Source organism: Malaya genurostris, chromosome 1, assembly GCF_030247185.1.
Source record: "Malaya genurostris strain Urasoe2022 chromosome 1, Malgen_1.1, whole genome shotgun sequence".
Taxonomy (NCBI): domain Eukaryota; kingdom Metazoa; phylum Arthropoda; class Insecta; order Diptera; family Culicidae; genus Malaya; species Malaya genurostris.
The window spans coordinates 68,863,154-68,887,870 of NC_080570.1; the positions used below are offsets into that span (position 1 = coordinate 68,863,154).

The following is a 24,717-nucleotide window of genomic DNA, read 5'->3' on the forward strand; positions in this document are numbered from 1 at the left end:
TACGATCTGTGAAAGATTAATTCAAATTTTTTATTTGTTAAAGTATGGCATACCGTTTTTAAAAATAATTTACAAAATGAATCTTTACTATACTGCCCATACTTGCATATCAGTCCCATAGGGAAAATTGGCATGTCGAGAAAAAGACGTTAAAGTTTTATTTCCATTTTTTTTATTTATTGTGCTACCTAATGCTAAATCATGGTATTATTATTTGAAATATCGGTAATATACCTTTGATATGCGAATATTGCAACTAATGAAATTATTGAAATTTGCACTGAATGGGACTGATATGCGGATACTTTGCATATGGGACAGATATGAGTTGATATTTTTTCACATTTTACTGAACAAACCATCAACTTTTATTCCAATTTCTGTGAGTATATTATGGATAGATTTCATTCCACGAGCCAACTAAATATCGATATGGGACTGATATGCGAGTATGGGCAGTATAACTTTCGGAAGAAAAATGTTTTTCAGCATTTTTTTTTTTTCAGAAAATCATTTCAATGATCAAATAGAATCAAATTATCAAGACTTGAACAAAAAATAAAAATAATAATTTATTTTTGCGCGATTTTACGAATTCTAACCCAAAACGAATTCCCAGGAAAGAAAAAGTTCCGGGTTTGAGTCTCTGTGGTAACTTTATCGTTTTCCAATCTGTTTTCTCATTGTGAAATGATAGTTGTTAAACTGTGTTAAAGATCGATGGAAAATATTTTGAATGATATATTATTTAACTTATTACTGCATTGTAATCGATCAATGAATATTTACTTCGGCCCTAAAATAATAGCAGTTTTGCTGAAAAAATAAAAAGAAAAATATGCGATACTTATTTTACAGTGTCGCGAAAGTTCGATGCGTTTACATCTACTTTCAATTTAGTCTTTGTTTTATTTTAAAATAATTATTAGTAGTAAAGTATGAATGTCGCAAAGATTTTTAGTTTCGTAGACTTTAAATTTTTCGTTTCTTCTTTGAATCCAATCTGAACGTATTCTTCTGAAGGTTTAACTTTTAATGACATTTATTTATATTATTTATTTGTTTAACACTTTTTTCCGCAAATTAATCACCTCTATTCTGAAAAACGAGGTATTGATTTTTCGTTCGAATTTTAGCTACACCTTAGATTTTGTTAGCGTTATTTAGCGTTATTAGGAAACTGACTAAGTCGTAAATGGTAGATACCTGATCATTATACATGAAATATTCAAATTAATATGTTTGTGTGATACTTTGTTTGTTTTGGCAGCCAGGAACTTTCCGATTCCCTTACTCTAATCAGCACTCCAACAAAACTGGTCAAAGTTTGTAACCATCATCCTCCTCTTCTAATCAAATTCGTGACCAACCAACTGTTACTTTTACAAACATCGTTGAATCAATCTACTATGATTTCAAAAAAGGAGATTACATTGCAATGAACACTTTTCTCTCATCATTGGACTGGATGTCTCTACTATCAAACAGCGATTGTAATTCTGCAGTATCGACTTGGACACACCTTATTTTATATGCCATTGACCAGTACATACCGAAAAAGACACAACGCGAAGCACTACATCCACCTTGGTCGAATTCCACCCTGAAAGGCTTTAAATGTGCTAAGCGATCCGCTTTGCAAAAGTTGACCAAAAATCCTTCACTCCATCTCAGATCGCACTATTCGTATCTAAATCATCGCTATAAACGGTTGAATAAGACTCTCTACCAAGCATATCAACATCGGATACAGAGTAGTCTTAGGACAAACCCAAAAAGCTATTGGCACTACATTAATGAACAGCGTAAAGAAACGGGATTCCCAACTCACATGTCACTCGATGGTGTTCAAGGAACATGATCACCTGCTATTTGTGATCTCTTCCGCAAGCACTTCAGCAGTGTTTTCTCTGACGAACTTCTAACGGATGAACAGACCGCCGAAGCGTCCCGTAACGTTCCTCTGCTTACTCCCATAGGTCCTCATCCCAACATTACGACGGCTGTAGTGAGCAAAGCATGTTCTAAGCTGAAATCATCTTTCAGTGTGGGTCCAGACTGCATTCCATCTGTTTTACTGAAAAAATGTTCTAGCAGTCGATATTATTTAACAACTCCTTAAGAGAAGGAACTTTCCCCGACTTATGGAAAGAATCATACATCTTCCCAGTTTTTAAAAAAGGACGCAGAAACGAAATTTCCAATTACCGAGGAATAGCGGCGTTATGTGCAGTATCTAAATTATTCGAACGAATTGTCTTGGACTTTTTTACGCATAATTGCTCAAATTATATACCCGAGAGCCAACACGGTTTTATGCCGAAACGATTTACATCTACAAATCTTGTACCATATACTTCGTTTATCATTCAATCCTTACAAGCACGACTACAATTAGATGCCATATACACCGATTTCTCTGCGGCTTTTGATAAGATAAATCATCAGATTACCATTTCCAAACTAAGTAGACTTGGTTTCAATGGCTCTTTTCTGAGCTGCCTTAGCTCATACCTGATAGGGCGCAAAATGTCAAATTGGTGACTGCTTTACATCATCGTTTGCGGTCAGCTCCGGAGTTCCACAGGGTAGTCATCTAGGACCATTCATATTTTTGCTCCACTTAAATGATTTAAATACTTTGCTGAAATGCAAGAAATTATCCTTTGCTGACGATTTCAAACTCTTCCATCTAATCAAAACTACCAATGATGCTGCAGTCACAATTAGACAACTTCACAAATTGGTGCAGAATAAATAGAATGGCTATAAACGCCTCGAAATGTTCAATTATGTGGTTCACACGAAAACACTCAGTAGTTAAATTCGACTACTCTATTTCCAAACCGTTCTTAAAAGAGAATCGTTCGTTAAAGACTTAGGAGTTATCCTGGATTCAAAACTGAACTTCAAGCAGCATGTGGATTACACAATCAACAAAGCTTCTAAGTTACTCGGATTTATTTTTCGTGTTACGAGATGCTTCGAGAATATACATTGTCTAGAAGCGCTATGTTGTGCTCTAGTTCGTTCTACACTCAAATACGCAGCTGTTGTTTGGTCACCTTATATCGAAACGGATTCGTACTTGCCGAAGATTACGAAGCTGGACAATACAACATCTTCGCTCCGGATCAACCAACGCGACTTTCCAGATCGGGAGTTCATTCCATTTTGGATATATTCATCAGCAACATCACCATAGACAGCTCTCCGGTTGTCTTCAACGAGCTCTCTTCTGATCACTTTCCAGTAATATTGACGTTGGGATCTTCACCAGAAACAGTGCCTATTCAACCTCGGAGGAACTATTATCGCACCGATTGGGTCCAATTTCAACAAATCGCCGACCAACTTATTAATATCGATTTGCCACTTGATTCCCCGATGGAAATCGATGCAGCCCTATCTTCCTTCCAGCATTCAATCACAGTCGCTCGTGATAGGACGGTTCCAGTACAACATATGCCGAGTTCCTCTCTTCAAATCGACAGTGTCACCAAGAAACTCATTCGACTTCGGAATATCTACCGGAGGCAGTATCAACGAACTGGCATCCTAGATAGGAAGACTACTTATAACAACTTAACTAGGATAATCCAGGAACGGATATCTGAGCTTCGCAACAGGAACTTCCAGCAAAAGCTTCGAGAAATTCTCCCACATTCAAAGCCCTTTTGGTCCTTAACGAAGGTGCTTAAGAAAAAACCGAAGCCTATTCCTCCTCTGATGTCACCCCAGGACGCAGCTGAAGGAATACCTTTAATCACACCAGTAGAGAAGGCAAATGCGCTAGGCCAGCAGTTTGTGTGTTCTCACAATTTAGGACTCAACATTGTTAGTCCACATGAAAGAGCCATTGCTGATAGCGTAGCTGAGGTTGACCAATCAGACAGCTTGATTCCTGAGGAAAGTAGAGTCAATGCGAATGAGCTGATGGCTTTTGTGAAAAAATCCAAAAATATGAAGGCCCCCGGTTTCGACAACACATTCAACATTGAGCTGAAACATTTGAGTATTCGCTCATTTGTCTTTTTAGCTAAAATTTTTAACAGGTGCTGGGAGCTTGGTTACTTCCCTTCAATGTGGAAGTTAGCTAAAGTTATCCCAGTTTTGAAACCGGGGAAGGATCCTTCCTTTTCCAAGAGCTATCGGCCCATCAGCTTACTCTCTGCCCTATCCAAGCTGTTTGAAAAGTCAATACAAAGGCGAATTCTTGCTTTCGCAGATGAACAGGATATATTTCTGGAAGAACAGTTTGGGTTCCGGAAAGGAAGATCCACCATCCACCAACTCACAAGGGTTAACAACGTCATCCAGCAAAACAAATCAGTGTCCAAAACGACTGCCATGGCAATATTGGATATTGAAAAGGCATTCGATAATGTGTGGCACGATGGACTGGTGTTCAAACTGCATCGGTATAATTTTCCCATGTATCTTATTAAAATTATCAAAAATTATCTTGCAGATAGAGCATTCCAGGTTTCTCTGAATAATACACTTTCAGAAAGATTTACTATTCCTGCTGGTGTACCCCAGGGAAGTATCCTAGGTCCCATTCTATACAACATTTTCACATCAGACATCCCACCTCTTCCGGGTGGTGGTGTTCTGTCACAATTTGCTGATGATACTGCCATTCTTTACAAAGGTAGTGTCATTAATGCTCTGAAGAATAAACTACAGACAGGTCTGGACGCTTTAACGGAATATTTTACAAGCTGGAAAATTGTGATCAATGCAGCAAAAACTCAGGTCATCTTGTTTCCACATTCAAGATCTCCAAAACTTGTTCCATCAGACGAATGCAGAATACGATTCGGTGATGAGGTCATTCAATGGTCCGATGAAGTTATCTATCTAGGACTCACCTTTGACAGACATCTGATATTCAGGTCACATGTTGACAAAATCGTTCAAAAATGCAGCATACTCATTAGGTCTCTGTATCCGCTGATTTGTAGAACATCTAAACTATGCCTGAAGAATCAGATGGCTGTCTATAAACAAATCATCTACCCCGCAATTGAATATGCAGTCCCTGTTTGGCGGGGCTGTGCACGAACACACAAACTTAGGCTCCAGCGCATTCAAAGTAAGATCTTAAAGATGATTCTAAATCTACCCCCTTGGACAAGGACTAGTGAAGTACATGAGATTGCCTCACTGGATATACTAGAACAAAAATTCGAACAATACTGCACGAAATTTGAAGAGAGGTGCTTAATCTCTGAAATACAAATAATTCAAAATTTGTACGTATTAGGTTAGGGATAGTTATAAGTAGGTAGATATTTTATTAATAATTAAAATAAATATTATGATTAAACATTAGTATGTAAAACAAGAGTAACTAAAACACCTAATATTAATAACGAATCGTATGAACAACAAAGATGAAAGGCCAAAGGGTCAAAACACTTGTACTGTAAAATGTTGATGTAATACACAAAAATAAGATTAATAAACAGATATTTATGCAAAAAAAAAATGGTCACCTTATTATCAAAATGATATTCAGCGTATAGAAGCCATCCAACATAAATTCATTCGTTTCGCGCTTCGTAAACTTCCTTGGAGAGATCCTCTGAATCTTCCGACTTACTCAGACCGTTGCAAGCTCATAGATTTCGATCTTTTGTCTGTTCGTAGAGACGTGTTTAAGGCAACTTTCGTCGCAGATCTGCTTCAATCTCGAATCGATTATTCTGAACTCTTACGCTCACTTGACTTCAATATTCGCCGTCGTGTTCTTCGAACTCATACTTTTCTCCGTCTTCCTTCCGCTAGAACCAATTACGGTCATAACGAACCTTTCGTTAGTATGTGCCGTCTATTAAATCGTTGCTCAAATGTTTTCGATTTTCACTTAACTCATAACACCATAAAGAATTTGTTTCTAAGATTTTTGTCTCGCTAGCTATTAGTATTATATTAGTATTAGCATTAGTATTAGTATTAGTATTAGTATTAGAGATAAGAATGGTACTGTGTATAGTAGTAACCAATGTAATTTAAGGAAATGTATCATTTGGATATTTATAATCTGTTGGTACAATAGATGAGAGGTTTTATGCCTGCTGGAGAGAGAGCTAAAATTTGGTGATGCTCAGCTCCAGTGGGCTTTTCCCTGCTCCAAATAAACAAATAAACTTGATTGGTTAATGTGGTTGACAACCACAGATGATACGACCATGTAACTGTGTACCTTGACACAATAAATTAAATAGAGAACATTTTGAGTTGCATGACATTTGAAGTGAATATTCTTAGAAGCTTTCATTTATATAGTACTTTTCGTGACATCAAATGAGGCGGGATAATGCGCCTGCAAATTACTGAAGCCACGTCCTTCGGTATTTTTTTACGGCACTCGGTTTATCATGTATAATGCGAGTTGTCCATAAAATGTAATGGAACGAATAACGCCAAACATAAAAGGATTGCACTGATTGAGTATAGCTTACCACTCCACTTCTTATGAAGAGATAACCACAATTTTTGTTATTTAGTTATTATTCCATTTTACTTTATACATATTCTGGGCTGTCATGAGTTACCCAATGATTGTTTCACAGTTTTATCATTCTCACATACACTTACTCTTCATCGGTGACATAATTCAGCTTCGACACTGGTTGCTTCGTTGTTTGCATCCTCTTACCAAACCCTACGCGAGCTGTTATTACCGCTCAGAAACAAGAACAAGTTGGTGATATCCCAGCAGAGATAGTAACAACTAGGAGTCTAACCTTGGAATGACAGTCAACGCAAATTTTCCTAAGTAGGTGCAGAGGCGGCACATTTCCGGCATCCTTAATACCGTCACACTAACCGTGCCCGCATGCTTTGGAGTCTGAACGGGACGACAAGTTTCCTCAGGTGTGATAATCGGGTTTTAATTAACACACCCAACCGAACGTATGCGAGTAATGTAGTATGTAACTAACTAGCTAACTAACGAAGTGCGACAGCAGAGCTCTTATTTCGAATGAGCTTTTACCACGCAGAAAATACATAATACATATATGCGTTCGGCGCTGCACTGCAAGGCTACTCTATGTTTTTTTTTGTTTTACTTACGTCTAAATCGCTCAGCTCACTGTGGGTGTCGTGCTGAATGTCTTTCATGTCGATCCCAAGATCACAATCACTAGCACGCAAATGGTGATTTCGGTGGTAATTCGCGTGCAGTGTGTTGGAGTTGTTGATCTGGACACTGTTCAATAGGATGTTGGAGCTGGTGCGACTCAAGGCCTTCCGCTGACGAACGGCTTCCCTGGCGGGCAATAAAGAGTATTTTTAGTTAATGAATAATTCGACAATATTTCGTTGATTGTAATTGAAATCAAGGCACGCGACCAACGTCTAACAAATATCTCAACACCGAACTAATGCAACTTACTTGTATATCCTATAGTACATCGTCACCATGACGATACCCGGAATCCAGAAGCTGATTGAGCTAGAGATGAGCGCGTAGGACTTGTTCACCACAAAGATGCACAGTTCCGGGTTGTCCTTGAGCGTTTCTAGATGTTCGGCGGTGGTGTACCAGCCGAGGAAGATGGGTGTGAAGGATATCAACGCCGGCAGCATCCAAACGTTTGCCAGCATGAAGCCGACCGTCCGCTGTGTCATGTATAACGGGTACTCGAGGGGTCGCACGATTGCGAAGTACCTGTCCGGAAGCAAGGTGGAAACAAATGGGAAATAATTTAGAGGCGTCTCGGTAAAGTTTGCCCCGTTTGTTCATTAATTATCGGTAACTTTTGCTTTCCGATGCTTTCTCTGCGTTACAAAAAAAAAACAGAGCCAAAGCCGAACCGAAGAAGACGGCTCTTTGGTGAGACACTGAATTTGATCAAAGATTTCATTTTAGTCTTTAATAAGAATTCATTAGCTCTCATTAGATGCTTATCGAGAAAACAATCAGAAATCATTGATGGTTATAAACTGGTTCGGCCAATGCTTTATTTACAAAGCACAGTCTACTGCACAAGAAAAATCTGTTTTTTTTTTCACCTAGTTGTGTAATGATGTCTTTCTCATAATCGTTAATAGGAGAAATTGATGCAAATTCATTTTCAGATTTTCACCTTTCTATATAAATATATTCAGTTCGGGTTTACATCTCATCCAAGTCAGTCGACAAACAAAACCGCTTACGCTGGGGACAGAAGAAACCAAGTACAGTATTGTATAGTGAACAATAGACCTCGAAAATGAGTGAACCAAACCAAACCTTCGGTACGAGAACTTGATGGATTGCTTAAGGAGCAAATGCATCTTGACATTGAACGTGTGCATTTACTTCAATGCAATAAGACCAATAATGTTGTTTATATCCAGTTCTATAAAGAGTTAGATGCAATTCAATTCGCTAAAGACAATAATAATGTGCACTATGTGGAGCATGAAAATATCAAGTACAACATTCCAGTATATATGGAAGATAGTGCTATAGAAGTGCGTGTGCATGATCTTCCCTCAAGCGTCATCGATCCTTATATTCGCAAAACCATGTCCCAATACGAAGAGATTCTCTCTATCGAAAAAGAAAAGTGGAAGAATTTTTTCCCCGGTATTCTAAATGACGTACGTTTGTTACGCATGCGCTGGAGGAGGCCTATACCTTCTTATGTGACATTCGGTCAGAATACAAGAATACCGTGCAAATCACTTGTTACCTATGACAATCAGATGGCCACATGTCAATATTGCCAAAAAGCTGTTCACTACGGTAAGCCATGTGAAAAACCGGACAAGGAGACAACTATACCAAAGGACAACGGTGCTTCCTTCACATCAACTCCAAGCAACCCCAGTACACCTGTGACAGTCACCTACAACAGTGAAGCATCCTCTTCAACGAAACCATCCAACGTATCCCCTATAGAACAAAGTACATCAGCTGCAGTTAACAGCTTACCATCCAACCAACCAGCAACTGCAAACAATGTACAACAAGGCGCATCTACAGCAACTAGCAACGAAATCAACAACAATACCACGGCAATGGATGACGAGACGAACCACGAACAAACTGCCCCTCAATCCTCGCAGGAGGAAAATGGAAGCTCCTCTCCCCCTAGAAAAAGGGTGACAACGAGATCCAATACAAAAAAATCTTTTATTTAAAAACTCAGCTAAATCAGCCACGTAAAGCTTGTACGCAAATAGGTCTGAACAAAATATCATTTAAATAAAAAATATATAAATATAAAAAATATGGAAGGAAGCAAGGTGGAAACAAATGGGGGAGGTGGAAACAAATGGGAAGAGGAGCTGTATGTTGTCAACAAAAAGGTCCAGATCTCATAGATGACTGGACCGATTTTGATCAAACTAGTCGCAAATGAAACGTCTCCCCGTCGCCTTGAACGCCAGTGAATGTTTTTGAGATCGGATGTTTACTTTTTGAGTTATACGAAGATTTACTTCAAAATTTTGTCACAGTATTTGTCATAATTGTCTTTGTAAACAAAATATGAAATCAGAGTCTTAATTTCACACGGTAATAGTTTGTTGAAATACGTTCATTTTTACCGGAGATTTCGATATTTTTGTGTAAGCGACTTTTCTCTCTATTTTAGCAGTAGGAGTTTCGAGCGCTGTACGATAAACCGATACTCGGGAGCCACGTGAAACATGATTTTTACTACTGTTACTTGAAATTGTTTCTAAGTACCAAAAAGACTGTGTACAGCATCCTTCTTCATGACATTTTGCCTCGGATCGACAAGATTCCTGAATTCCATTTTGATCCAACTTCTGATTCCGAAACTACAGGATGATATGTGAAATAAAATTTAAAAAAGTTTACATATTTTTTCGTAGATGGCTGAACCGATCTAAGATTCAAATTAAAGGGCTTAAGATCCTAATAAACATTTCGTTTCTTAGTCAGATCCGACTTCCAGCTTAGGAGACACAGGGTGATTAGTATGAAATGTCCATTTCACGTAAACTAATCAGGTTTATCGGCTTTGCAGAATTGGAGAGTCGATAACCAAATAAACTTATTTCAGTATTAGCGGTGTTTAATTTTCGATCCGGAAGGAACCAACATACGAAAACTGGTTTGTGAGACCAGCGTCCGATGTAGTGAACCGCCAACCCGAGTCCAAACATGCACAGTGTGAAATCAGGTGGAGGAATTAATTCGCAATTTGCAGTGGTTTCGTGATTTTTTACGAGAGTATCACATTACCGTTATTAAAAATGATGCCACCAACCTCTAAACATATACAGTATGAATTCCGAACAAAGATTCTGGAAATAGATTTTTGTAATGTAACTGTAGAAAATGTGTGTTAGTAGCGGAATATTTTGTAAATTTAGTGTAGGAGAACGCAGGTTCGAGTCCTGAGCGTATATTTTTCCAATAAATCATCTTTTCTGTTAGTTTTTCATTCATCCGGCTTCTCCAATATATGTTTCCGCTCAGTCATTGTAAAAACTGAACCTAGTTATGGCGGCTTTACGTCAAACCAACTAAAATTAATAAATCGTTAGCGTAGGAGTGAAAATGAAGCGGTCTATTTAAAAAATAGTGATGAGTAAACAGAAGAATAAACGCAAAATTTTGAGTGATTTCCCAGTGTACGGAGAGAAAGAGAATGAAAGAGAGCTGGAATTGGGTAGCGCTTTTTGAAAGATGAAGGTCGGCCGTGTGAGGTGGGTCGGTGCGAAAACCTAAGCAGTAGATGTTCAAGTAAAAGTTTCTCGTGTGGTAAAAAGTTCGAATTGATTAGGACCGAGCTGCATCCTAAAACAAGAAGTATTATCTATCCTCTTCATGAGGAATGGTTGTTTGGTTATTTGGAACGACAACTTGATGAACACATGGTTTGTTACACGGACGGTTCTCTGTTGAATGGTCGTGCTGGTGATGGTGTCTACTATCGTGAAATGACGCTAGAGAAGTCTCATTCACTTGGTAGATACTGTAACTGTGTTCCAAGCAGAAATCTACGCGGTTTTGTGTGGAATACAATCGATACTTCAGCAGAGAATCTGTGGTAAACGAATTCATTTTTGTTGCGACAGTCAGGAAGCCTTAAAGCACTCAGTTCGAATGATTCACGGTCAAATCTAGCTCGCATGTCAAACTCAAATTGAAGTCCTCAGCATTTCAAATGCTGTTTACTTCTTATGAGTACTCGGCCATTCTGGTATTACTGGAAATGAATTAGTTGATGAGTTGGCTAAAGCTGAACTATTGTCAGAAGGGTTCATCGTTCTTGCTGGAGTGAATGAATTCTTTCTGTATTGACCTTGAAAAGGATTTATAAGATTGCTTGGCATCCTTTATGGAGTGCCGAATTTACTTCTGCTCGTACATACTGCGAATCGTGCTGCATTCTTCCGGGAATGCAGAATGGTGTCGCTTTTGTAAAATCTCTAAATCCTCTCGGGAGTTGGAGGTTTCAATAACTCAACTGGCTTCAACTCATCACTCACCTCAGGAACGTTTCCTGATATAGTTTCAAGCTACTCGAAATCATTATCCTGGATTTTATCACTCAAACTTGCAGTAACTACATCTCCGAAACTCAGCATGGTTTTATTAACTTTTCGTTTGAGTGTTTGAACAGAATGATTTTACAAGGATAAATTTTTAAATATTACCATTTAATTCTGTTATAAGTATATCACGTCACTATACAAATTCACTATGTATCTCACGACACTATAAATCTTGTATAATAAACGTCACATCACATATGCACATTTCGAATACAATTTATATTCATCTTCAGTGTGATAGTTTTTTATGCCCAATCGTTCAACTTCAACTAACTTACTCTCCTACACATCTTTTATCATCCGTTCTCTTGAAGCACGTCTCCAAGTTGACGCAATCTATACAGATTTCTCCGCATCCTTCGACAAGATAAATCATCAAATAACAGTAGCTAAGCTCGATAGGCTTGGTTTCAATGGATCCCTACTGAACTGGCTCCATTCATATTTAACTGGCCGCAAAATGTCTGTAAAAATTGGAAACTGTTCGACGACACCCTTCGCCGTTAGCTCTGGAGCACCCCAGGGCAGTCATATGGGACCATTTATAGTTTTACTATACCTTAATGATCTCAATTTGTTGCTTAAATTCTGTAAGCTGTCCGTTGCTGATGATTTCAAGCTATATCACCAGGTTAAATCTCAAGAAGACACAATATTTATACAATCACAGTTTGATTCATTCGCCAATTGGTGTCAAATAAACAGAATGGCATTAAACGCCTCAAAATGCTCTGTTATTTCCTTCTCTTGCAAACACTCGTTTATAAGATACGAATACAACATTACGGGAAAAGAGCTGAAACGCGAATCATTTGTAAAGGACTTAGGAATTATTCTTGATGCCATGTTGAACTTCAAAAACCACATTGATTATATAATTTCCAAGGCTTCAATGCTTCTAGGATTTATTTTTCGCGTAACCAAAAACTTTGTCAATGTACACTGCCTTAAGGCATTATATTGTGCACTAGTCCGTTCGACGCTTGAATATGGTGCTATTATTTGGTCACCTTACTATCAAATCGACGATGAGCGCGTCGAAGCTATCCAGCGAAAATTTGTTCGGTTTGCTCTACGCAATCTACCATGGAACGACCCTGCAAATCTACCTAGTTACCAAGATCGCTGTAAACTTATAGGCTTGAATCTATTATCTGTTCGTAGGAATGTCTCAAAAGCAGTTTTCATAACCGATTTGTTACAATCGCGTATCGATTGTCCCGAACTCTTGCAATTAATTAATTTCGACATTCATCGTCGTAGTCTGCGTTATCACTCTTTTTTAAGAATACCTTCCACCAGAACAAACTATGGATTCAATCAACTATTTACTAGTATGTGTCGTTTTTTCGTTCACTTATATTAAGTCTTCGATTTTCATGTATCTCGAAATGTAATTAAACGATTATTTCTTAGTAACTTATCATGTTAGTTTTAGAATCACAGATTGGTACAAAGATGAGGAGGTTTTATGCCTGCTGGAGGCAGAGGTTTGCAAATTCTCAACTCCAGTGGGCTTTTCCCTGCTCCACATACATGCATACATACATTATTGTATTTTCGTGTAACCCCCACTCCTCGCCACCATTCTCCATTGGAAACTAACTAGATTCGCTCGCCGAAATTTATCCGGTCGTCTTTTCTTCTTTCTCTCTGTCTTCCACCATGCATTCTTCGATCACTAATTAGATCTACATGCTGATTCTAAACCCGTCGTTTTCTCTGCCTTCCACCATCGTTTTTGGCCACTAATTAGATCTTCATGCCGATTCTAACACAGTTGCTAGCACACGCTCGTCTACCACCTTCTTCCTTTCCCTTGTATACTATTCCCACTTTTTTCTTCTCTCTCACTTTTTAAGTAAGAGTACTATTACTGCCATGTTAGGCTTGGTGTCATCAACTAGTTATAGGGTTATAGATTTAGTTTTAATTGTTAGTTTCAATTGTTAGTGATAAGTCCAAATGTATTGCACACTCAGTAGACAAATACAGGACAGCAACTTAACATGCTAGTTGAGCAAAGCACCTGAACCCTAAAGACTGTCCCAGAAAGTATGGATGCAACCAAAAACCGCTGTCATTTCGCAATGGTTCAGAATCTGTCAATTTTAATGGCTGCGTCCTGTTGTTTACACTCTTCTCTAACCACTTGTGCAGTTGTTTATTCGTTTTCATTAGTTTGTTTGGATATGCGTGGACTTTCATCTGAACAACGTCGAAAAGTTGTGTACAAATGGTACACAGAACGCGGACTGTTACCGAGAAAGATAGAAAAAATGGAAGGCGTTAGTGAAAAAGCCGTGCGAAATGCAACCAAGAAGTTCAGTGAGAATAACACCTTTGAGGATAAACCGAAAACGGGTCGAAAAAAAGGTCCTGCTAACCCTCAGTTGGATAAACGTATACTGAAAGCATTCGAGCAAAAGAAGAAGTGGGCACTTCGAAGTCAAATGTTCTTCATGCTGAAGAACGTTTGAATCTTCGAACCTATAAGAAGCAGAAACAACCAAAACGTAGTCCGAAACAAGAAGCATCGATCAGGCCGAGGGTTCGAAAGCTGTACAATACGATTCTTGCTGGAAATTTGAACTGCATAATCATGGACGACGAAACATACGTGAAACTCGATTAAAAATTCTTGCAGGGACCACAATATCATACGGTGCGAGAAGGGCAAGTGTTAAACCAGTCCGAGACATCGATTGAAATCGAAAAATTTGGTAAGAAATCTATGGTCTGGCAAGCAATTTGTAGCTGCGGTAAGATTTCGAAACCCTTCATCACCACTGCTTCAATTAACAGCGAAATATACATCAAGGAATGTTTACGAAAACGACTCCTACCCATGATTCGAAGCCATAAGGATCCTGTTGTCTTCTGGCTAGATCTTGCTTCTTGCCACTACTCGAAATCAACGGTAGAATGGTATACTACCAAAAATGTCACTTTCGTCCCAAAAGACATGAATCCACCGAATTGCCCACAACTTCGACCAATTGAGGAATTTTGGGTATTAACGAAGGCACATCTTAGGAAACATGTTTCGGCAGCCGAAACCATTCAACAGTTCGAAAAAGATTGGAAAAAAGTGTCAAAACTTGTAGTCAAGAAGTCTGTACGGAATTTAATGAGGAACGTTCGCAAGTGGCTAAGTAGCAAATATGGCATATGGCTAAGTAGCAAATATTGAGAATAATATTCTGTTGTTGTAGTCTAATATTATCAGTATATCGAATCAAATTTGAATATCTATCACTTTTGAATTATTTACAGCGAAATCAAAGTGCGTCCATACTTTCTGGGACAGTCTTTAGACATAGAAAAAGCATTCGACAGTGTTTGGCACAAAGGTTTAATAGCAAAAATGTCCGATTTCCAGATTCCTATTTGTTTGATCAAAATGATTCAAAATTATTCAGTTGATCGTACTCTTCAGGTTAGCTATAAGAATTGCAAATCTGAATTGCTACCCGAACGAGCCGGTGTTTCGCAGGATTCGAACGTAGCTCCAATCTTGTATAAAATTTTCACTTCTGTTCTTCCAAATCTACCCGTTGGTTGTCAGAAATCGCTATTCTGTGACGATACAAGTCTGTTAGCCACAGGTAGAAATCTAAGAGTTATCTGCAGGAGCATACAAATAAGTTTGAATATTTTCAGTGATTATTTGTCAAAATGTAAAATTAAACCAAATGCAGGAAAAACGCAATTAATTATCTTTCCTCATAAGCCAAGAGCTTCTTTTCTTAAACCAAACAATAATCACATTTTCAAATTGAATGGTTTGGAACTGACATGGTCTCATCAAGCTAAATACTTAGGTTTAACATATGACAAAAAAAACTCACTTTCAAGGATCACATTGAAGGAATCCAGGCAAAGTGTAATAAACATATCAAATGTTTATATCCTCTTATAAACAGAAATTCTAAGGTCTGTCTACAAGAACAAATTGTTAATTTATAAACAAATTTTCAGACCAGCCATGCTTTATGCAGTACCAATTTGGTCAAGTTGTTGTTCCACCAGGAAGAAAACGCTTCAAAGGATTCAGAATAAAATTCGGAAAATGATTTTGAAGCGTCCTCCCTGGTTTAGTACAAATGAGTTACACAGACTCACAAATATAGAACCATTAGATGTAATGTCACATAATATTATAAGCAAATTCCGACAAAAATCGATGCAGTCTTCAATTGAATCGATTCGCTCTCTGTATAAGTTAGTAAGTTAGTATATAAGTTCCTTTTCCCCATTACACAACACAAGTAGGTTTAGAATTTTCCCTACACAAAAATCTCAGAATTGCGGAAGCAAATGATGTCTTCATGATAAAAACCAAATCATATATATAAAAGGGCTGAAAAGTCACCACTTGTTGCAGAACACCCAATTTAAATCTTAATAGTTTAATTTTAACTCATATTCCAATAAATAGTTATTAAAAAAAGCTTGTCATGCTACTTGGGCAGAGCACCAGAACCCGAACCTACAATCCATTCGAGAGACATTCTACCGCTGTTGCCAACCACCTTCAGTCGCTGCTCATCCTCTTCCAGCACTACCTCTTTAAGTCGTTATCACCTTGGATCCTGCTCAGCCGTTAAGAGACCGGAATAAATGCGTTGTAAAGGAAGGAGTTGTTTCCTTTTAGATTTGGTCAAACACATATCCGAAAACTTCCCTACTTGCACCGAGCCTGGGACTCGCAACAAAAGATCCCTTGAGAACCCACTCCTTTTGGCACTTTGCGGTTTCCGAGGAAGAGAGGTTTATATAATTTTGAATAACTAATATAAGCAAATAACTTGTAATTATAGATTGTAATACGGAAAGATAGTGAATTTAGTTTCATACTTCAAACATGTGCATTTTGATCCCATTTTTTGTTAGTGTACTAGAAATGAATCTCCTCTTGACGATCCGACATGAAAGATGAACCGCAAAGAAAAAAGGACGCAAAACTTAATTTCACACTTTTGTGAGTCTTCGTGTTTTCCTCTGACAGACTAAATAATAATTATTGAGCAATAGCAATAGATCTACTGTGTGCCAGATAAATAAACATATATAACGTTTAAGCTATCACAGATAAGGGAGTGATAGTAATCTGGTAACTGGTCATTTAATAATTATGCAGCCCTCGAAATCAATTGAAATCATGGTATGATCATGTTCAATAATTTGTATAGCAATATGTGAAAACTCGAAATTTAATAAAGTCGGAAACAGGTTTACATTGCTCTCGTTAATATTTATTAATGAGATCATTTTCCATTCCGCAACTTATCAACTTATCATTTATTCCCCAATATGCTGTTTTGAAAGGGGAAACCAATTTCAGAGATCGGAACCTGAAAACACAATTATAAAGCCACAGAAATTGCACCGGAAAGCACAAACATCGGAAACAGCAGCACTCACCTGTCAACGGAAATGCAGCATAGATGCAGTATACTAGCGGTCGAGAAGTATACATCCAGACTGTTCCAAACGTCGCACATAAACGGTCCGAACAGCCATCTGATAAGCGGGAATGCAAGAGAAGAGAACAAATTGACATACTTTTTTTAGTCAGACTCCTTCACTCTACGCTCGCACTGGGTGGTACTACATTCAAAGTCGGATATCCAATTTGTATCAGTCAGTCCCAATCTACGAGCATCCTCAAACAAAATAATGTGTCAGGTTGAATGAAATTAAAATCCCTTTTTGTATGCTGTCAGTCGAGTATTTTTGTTCAGGTATGCAAGAAAATTGAAATGTGTTTCCATCCAATTGATTAAATCAATCCGCCAATCAAAGCTGAATGCAAACAGAAATATAATGTCAGAGAGAGAGAGAGAGCAGTACTAGTTGATTGAATACATGAATTTCATGCTGTAAATGGCACATCAGACATATCACAGGAAAATTTTGAATGTTTCATCTATCAGAATTGAGCATAGTCAACTAAAACTGGTTATTCCACAATATTTGCAAGCGCAGTTAAAATGAACTTCACTAAAATCCTACCTGCCGGACAGTTCGACGGACGCGTTGAAAGTCATGGCACAAAGTGCCACCAGCATGTCTGCCATTGCTAACGATACAACGAAATAATTTGTAATTACTCTGAAATGAAAAAAAAAACAAGAAATTGAATTATAAGTACTTGAAGCTCATATGATTAATTAAGAATAGAAAATTGCTGTGCGTTCGTAACCATATGGGAATTACATCATTAATACATCCATCACATCCTGTAATGCAAAGAGGATTATGGAAAATATATTTCGAATTCGAACCACAGTTCAATTAACATTTTGTTGAATGTTTCTCTAAATGTTCTATTAAAATTTTGTGCTGAAACTTTTGTTCTAAATGTTCTATTAATATGTTATCATTCTCATCATCTGCTGGGTTGCCACAGAAAAATTATGGAATATTGACGGAAATAATCGTCCCACGACCAAAGGGCCTGTCTGCATATAAGAGCCTCTCATTGTTTACTTACTCTTTCGAGCCATTATTAAAGTTTCCTAAAACGTCAAATGTTAATCGAAAGTGAGTTTGGTTTAAAAGTTTTTTTTATAAAAAATTTTTATTCAGGCCTTTTCGCGTACAAGCTTTACGTGGTCGATTGGCTTACATTTTGTTTATTTTTTGCTATTGAAAATCGTTGTCACCCTTTTTCTAAGGAGAGCTTTCATTTCCATCTAACGAGGATCAAGGGTCACTTTGTCCTTGGCTTTTCTCATCATCCATTGCTTCATCGTCGGTGTTGTGTGTGATTTCCGTTTTCTTTTCGTTTTCCTTGTTGATCGTAGTCTTGGGCTCGTTGAGAGTTGCTGTAGATGCGTTGAAGGGGATGTTTCATTGTTGTTGGTGGCTGTCGCAGGTGTACTGGGGTTGCTTGGGGTTGGTGTGAAGGAAGCACCGTTGTCCTTTGGTGTCCTTGTCTAGTTTATCACATGGCTTACCGTAGTGAACAGCTTTTTGGCAATATTGACATGTGGCCATCTGATTGTCATAAGTAACATGTGATTTGCACGGAATTCTTGTATCCTGACCGAAAGTCACATAAGAAGGTATAGGTCTCCTCAAGCGCATACGTAAGAAACGTACGCCATTTAGAATACCGAGGAAAAAGTTCTTCCACTTTTCTTTTTCGATAGAGAGGATCTCTCCGTATTGGGACATAGTTTTGCGAATGTAAGAATCGATAACGCTTGAGGGAAAATCATGCACACGCACTCCTATAGCACTATCTTCCATATATAATAGAATGTTGTGCTTAATGTTTTCGTGCTCTACACAGTGAACATTGTTATTGTCTTTTGCGAATTAAATTGCGTCCAACTGTTTATAAAACTGGATGTAAACAACATTATTTGTCTTATTGCATTAAAGTAAATGCACACGTTTAATGTCAAGATGCATTTGCTCCTTGAGCAAACCTTCAAGTTCTCGTATCGAAGGTCGAATTTTGCACTGCCTGAAGTCAACAGTAATTGTATTCTTCCGTATCGGCGGTAGCTTTTGTTCGTTTGGTTCACTCATTTCGAGATCGTTCTGTTGTTCACTACACAATATTGTACTTGGTTTCTTCCGTCCCGAACGTAAGCGGTTTTGTTTTATCGACTGACTTGGATGAGATGTGAAAGCGAACTGAAGCGAATAGTTGAAATATGAATTCAATCTAATAACTCGAGAAAAAAAACAAAACACAGAGAAACTGTCAAACTGATTTAATCTTTTGCTTAAAACTTGCCATTTCGATTGCTAGTTTTTATCGAATTTATTTTACGCACTAAAAATAATATGAAAACAAGCAGTATAAATATTACGACTTCAATAAACATTCACCTTAATAAAAAATTAATTAACACTTTTTGTTGATGTATTTGCTTCGATGGCTCAAAAGATAAAAAATCTGCTCTTATTTTTCAAGATTTTTTTTAAAGTGAGAAAATAACTATCGAATTGTCAAAAACAACCATGTTCGCGAACAGAGTTATTTTTGACAGTAGAGTAAATAACTACTCGAATGTCAGATTTCAAATATGCTGTCAGATAGATTAATAATAGTAACAAAACTGCTGAACGAATCGATAAGAGAACAGTACTAAGAATTACGCGATTCACTTGGCTCCTAACCTAAAAATAATTTATGCATTTTCATGTACTTTTACACACATATAATTAGTAGAAATGAAACGTAAATGCAATGTATAAAGTGGTGCAAAATTTTTAAGTTTAGAAGTAGATTAAAAACTCTGTTTTTTACACTGTACACTTTGTCCAAATTGCCCTAATGATAACAAAAAACCTATTTTATCCACCTAGAGGTGTAATGATGCCTTTCACATATTACTCATTACATCATAAATATAATCGTGAAATTCGCAAAAACAACTGTTTATTGAATAGAAATAGGATAATTTGTTCGGATCTAATCTCACAAACTCTATAAAAACTGTTTACCCTGTAGTTCTGGAACCGGAAGTAGTATCCACAACAAACTAAGGAATCGATTTGGCCATCTCCAAGGAAAGTAAGTGAGATCGTTTTTGCAGTTTTCGATCACTACTTCCAATTCTTCCGAAACCGGATTTAGATAAACGGAATAGCCGAAGTTAGTTCGTTTGCTACCAACAAATATGACCTACAAATTGGAACAGTTTTGAACGTAGTTAAACCTATACTTACTATCTCATGCTCTATTTCGATTAAACCAATTGAACGAAATCTAAGAAACAAAACGAACCTGCGTTTCTGTTACTTCTGCATATGTAAGTCAAGCTAAACAGCATAAAACATGTAATAGGATTATTATAATTTGTGTTTTCTTCTTCTTTCGGTGTTGTACATATTGTCACTCTATTTGGCGATTTGAAAACCTTGACACTCATCGCCCTGCAACTGCGGAACCGGAAGTCGGATCCGGATGAAATTTCACAGTAGGTTTAAAGGCAGTACGAACTTTAATTCAAATCAAGATTTGTGAAAATCGGTTCAAGCATCGCAGAGAAATCGAAGTGAATTTAGTTTTAGTTTTAGTTTTCATGCCCACAAACTAACAAGCTCTGCAAACTAGAAGAATTTATAAAACAGTTTTATGGGATTTGTACCTGTTTTTAACCATCGTTCGTGGGAAAATACTAATAAAATTGGTAATTTTCTACTTATCACGTTTTAGTTCCAAAACCGGATCCTGATAAAATGTTCCACAAATCTTTAGGATATTCGACCATTCATTTGAATCTTAGTTTGCAAAAATCGGTTGAATCTTAGTTTGCAAAAATTGGTTGAGTTGTTCCCGAGATAATTGAGTGTAAACTTTTTCTCAAATTTTCACATATTACCATATAACTCCGGAACCGAAAGTCACATTCAAATGAAATTCAATAGCAGGCTATGGAACTATGAGACCTTTCATTTGATTTGGTTTGATTTCATTATTGTTTGTGAAAATCGGTTTAGCCATCTCTGAGAAAAGTGAGTGCATATTTTTGTTACATACACGCTCATACACACACACACACACACACACAAACACACACACAAACACACACACAAAAACACACACACACATACATACACACACATACACACACAAACACACACACACACACACACACACACACACACACACACACACACACACACACACACACACACACACACACACACACACACACACACACACACACACACACACACACAGACATTTGCTCAGTTCGTCGAGCTGAGTCGAATGGTATATGACATTCGGCCCTCCGGGCCTCGGTTAAAAAGTCAATTTTCACAGTGATTGCATAGCCTTTCTATATGAGAAAGGCAAAACATTTCAGAAGGCTCCAAATCAAACGAACAAACAATTTTTGAGATAAATTATTTGTCGTGAATAGGACTTACTACTATAGAGAGCCAATTTAAAAATTTACCCTGAACAAGAACTGGGTAGTTCTTACCCGGTGAGCGACCAAAATGGTTAAAGCCGGGGTAAAATAAATGATGTAAAAAAAACAAAACTAGAACTAAATAGCGAATATCTCTTGTTGTACTTAACTCAACAACATAAACTGAATAGCGAATATCTCTTGTTGTACTTAACTCAACAACATAAAAAGAAAAAATTCGAAGAAAAACTCAAAAATTCGAAAATCGCAACTGAAATTTTACAGACAAAAAAATCATCAATTAAAAAAAGTTCAGTACTGATTTTTTGAAAGACGATCCTGGTTTTTTTTTGTTTGAATTATAGAGTTTTTCACCTTAAGGTCTGAGGGCAGAGGGTCGCGTGTTGAGTTTTAAATCGACCGCGTGACTCGCTCAATTCCCTTTGCGCATCGTATTTCTCTTGTACTCTCTCGTATATGAGCAAACTGTACCGGGTTGCCAGCATACATTTTATTATTTTGATGAGAAGTTTTGTCACATAAATCTATCGTATGGGTTGGACATTACATGGGTTCCAAAAAACAATGAAAAAATATTCAACTTTCACAAAGATTGAATGAAACAAAAAATGTGTCTGTGTGTTTGGCAGCCTTGTCTCTCCTTTTTCAGAATGCTATCAGAAAACCAAAGCGAAAAAATGGCGGATGCATTGAAACTGACTTTGTTTCACAGAAAAATACAAGACTTTATTTTTATCGCGATAACATATACTCAGCAAAAAATTCTTAAATTTACTGGTGACGTAAATCCGCATATGCCTCAAATCATAAGAACATAACTCGTAAAATAACTGAATTTTACAAGAATTATTTAAATAGTTGTCGAACATACATTATTTTTAAAGCAGACGTGTAAATGTACATGCTTCAATACTTAAAAATATGTCAGAATGCCTTAAATATGCGTTAGATCTACTGTGAAAATGAGTCATTTTTGACGCTCGTATATGTCGGTCTCAGAAGACGTAAATTTACACGATTTTTTCTAGGTGTGTATGTTTTATGTACTAATCGCATCCAAACTAAATTATCTAGACTTTTTCACGGTAGATTTATAATACAAGCCTTCAAAGCCGAGATATTCGATGAACAAGTAGAGGTATGCATTTCCGAGCGTTCCAATTTTCAGCAGTTCTTCAGTCAGAAAAAAAATACAACACGACCGCTAAACTCAATGAATCGTTCTGAAAATTTCACAGAATATTCTCAAATAAATTTCGAAAACATTGTCAGGTGGGTTTTTATAAATTCTGCACCGTTTCCAAGCAAATTTAATTTGAAACAGGAAAATAGCAAAAAACCTACGTCGTGCGCCTCTTCGGGCCAGAAAAACTTTCTGACCCTATTGTGCGGGGTTGGGAAACGAACCCAGGCGGACTGCGTGAAAAGCATCGACTTACCCATCACGCTATACCCGTCCCCCTCACAGAAACTGATTTCGCATGGCAAAAAATCAGTTGTGAAAAGTTCACTAGCGAACATTCTGATGGATATCTGATATGATTTTTGAACAGAAGATTTTTGTAAATTGAAGTTTCATAGCCGTTATATCTCAACTCTATGCAGAATACATTCGTCGATGAACAAACACAGAACCTTTCTGAAAATGTTCAGTGTGGGTAGGGTGGTTGATATGTTGATTTATAGTGATTTACTTAGCAATACCGTGTTGGTGAAGTAATATCATCAATAAAAGCAGAAAGTGCTGTGATTAATAACAGTTATAATGATAGAAAAACATATTATGCTGGTACAGAATTAAACTTGAATATCGTACGCAAAGTTACAGGAGCACAGGTTATCGCTTCGCCAGTTCATGCTGACAATGCTGCGCTCCTTTTACTTCTATGAATCAAATTCATGCTAAATAGTGTTTTATTGGGTTTAATCTAAATAGTGCAGTGTAATCAGTCAGTTGGAATTAATACATCTTTTCGTCGCTATAATCGCTATTTGGAATGTGGAAAAAATATGGTTGTTCACATTGACCGCCCCATGTGCATCGAAAATATTGCAGTCATTATATTTAAGTTGCGAATTAGTTTAGTAGAGATTTTATTATTGCTGAAAATATTATAATTAAAGCTTGCACGAATCACTTCGGTGCCGAACATAAAGAAAATTCAGCATCGGAATATAATCGGAAACTCTTCTCCCTTTCGATTATCTCTTTAGCCATATTTCTGTGGGTGAAAATTCGCCATTAAGTTTCGCTGACATAAAAAATCACTTGCAAACTTTGAGGTTCTGAGTTTGATACTTATTTCATGAATGAGAATTTCGAAACTGGTTTTTGCAATCACTGAGTTTTTTTTAGAAAATCTCCTGAACTATTTTTTTCACGAGTGATACTGAAATGAACTCTTTCGAATCATGATTCGTAAGGAAAGCAATAAAACTAAAGCCTATAACCAGAGTGACCACAGCTGTTCGTTTGAAATGACAGCTTCCAGTTCCAAACGAGCAAACGACCTGTCAATTACAATGTAAAGCTAATGACACTGCCAACATTAAATGTTTTGAATTGCTGCCAACATTACGGATGAGAAGTCATCACTCTGGTTACAGGTACTCTAAAAAAAACAGAATTCAAGTTCGAGTTGGACTGTTTAATATCATTAATGACGAATACCGAGCCAAAATGGGACTATTAATGGTATATTTGGTTACAGAATCTCATGGTCTGCAAATTAGAGAAAATCACTAGCCAATATAAAGTGTTAGCTTATGAACAAAGTATTCCTGAAATTGACGTTTTCATACTGAGCACCCTATCTCCGGAACCAGGGGTTTGATCCGAATGTAAATTGGGATGTTCTTATGGCATCTTAATAACTTCCATCTCCGAGAAAAGTAATTGATGCATTATTTTCACATTTTTGATGCAATATTTTCACATTTTTATGCATATCATCCTGTAATTCCGGAAACAGTAGTTGGATGTAAATGAAATTCAGGAACTTTGTATGAGACCATAAGACCTTCTACTTGTATCTAAGTTTGTAAAAATCCGTTAAGCCATCTCCGAGAAACGTGAGTGACATTACATTCACATTTTTAATGCACTATTTCCATATTTTTGGTGCATATCACCCTATCAAGTTGGATACATATAAAATTCCGGAAATTTGTTTGGAACCATGAGACCTTTAATTTGAATCTAAATTTGTGAAACTCGTTCCAACCATCTTCGAGGAAATTAAGTGATATTAATTTCACATTTTTGAGGCATATC

General features: G+C 37.2%; 1 protein-coding gene across 5 annotated transcripts in view; it reads right to left on the reverse strand.

Annotated features, from left to right (window-relative positions):
- The window catches only part of LOC131440365 (probable serine/threonine-protein kinase ndrD), a 491,144-nt gene that overhangs the window by 197,360 nt on the left and 269,067 nt on the right, over positions 1-24,717 (reverse strand). For all 5 annotated transcript variants that reach the window (XR_009231378.1, XM_058611618.1, XM_058611617.1 and 2 more), the window contains 4 exons: positions 17,554-17,652; positions 16,963-17,061; positions 7,409-7,684; positions 7,087-7,282 (listed from right to left, as the gene is read on the reverse strand). Coding sequence is in view for 4 of the 5 variants with exons in the window: in XM_058611618.1 (XP_058467601.1) it covers positions 7,087-7,282; positions 7,409-7,684; positions 16,963-17,061; positions 17,554-17,652 (670 nt within the window). In the remaining variant the exon portion in view is untranslated. The remainder of the gene's footprint in view (positions 1-7,086; positions 7,283-7,408; positions 7,685-16,962; positions 17,062-17,553; positions 17,653-24,717) is intronic.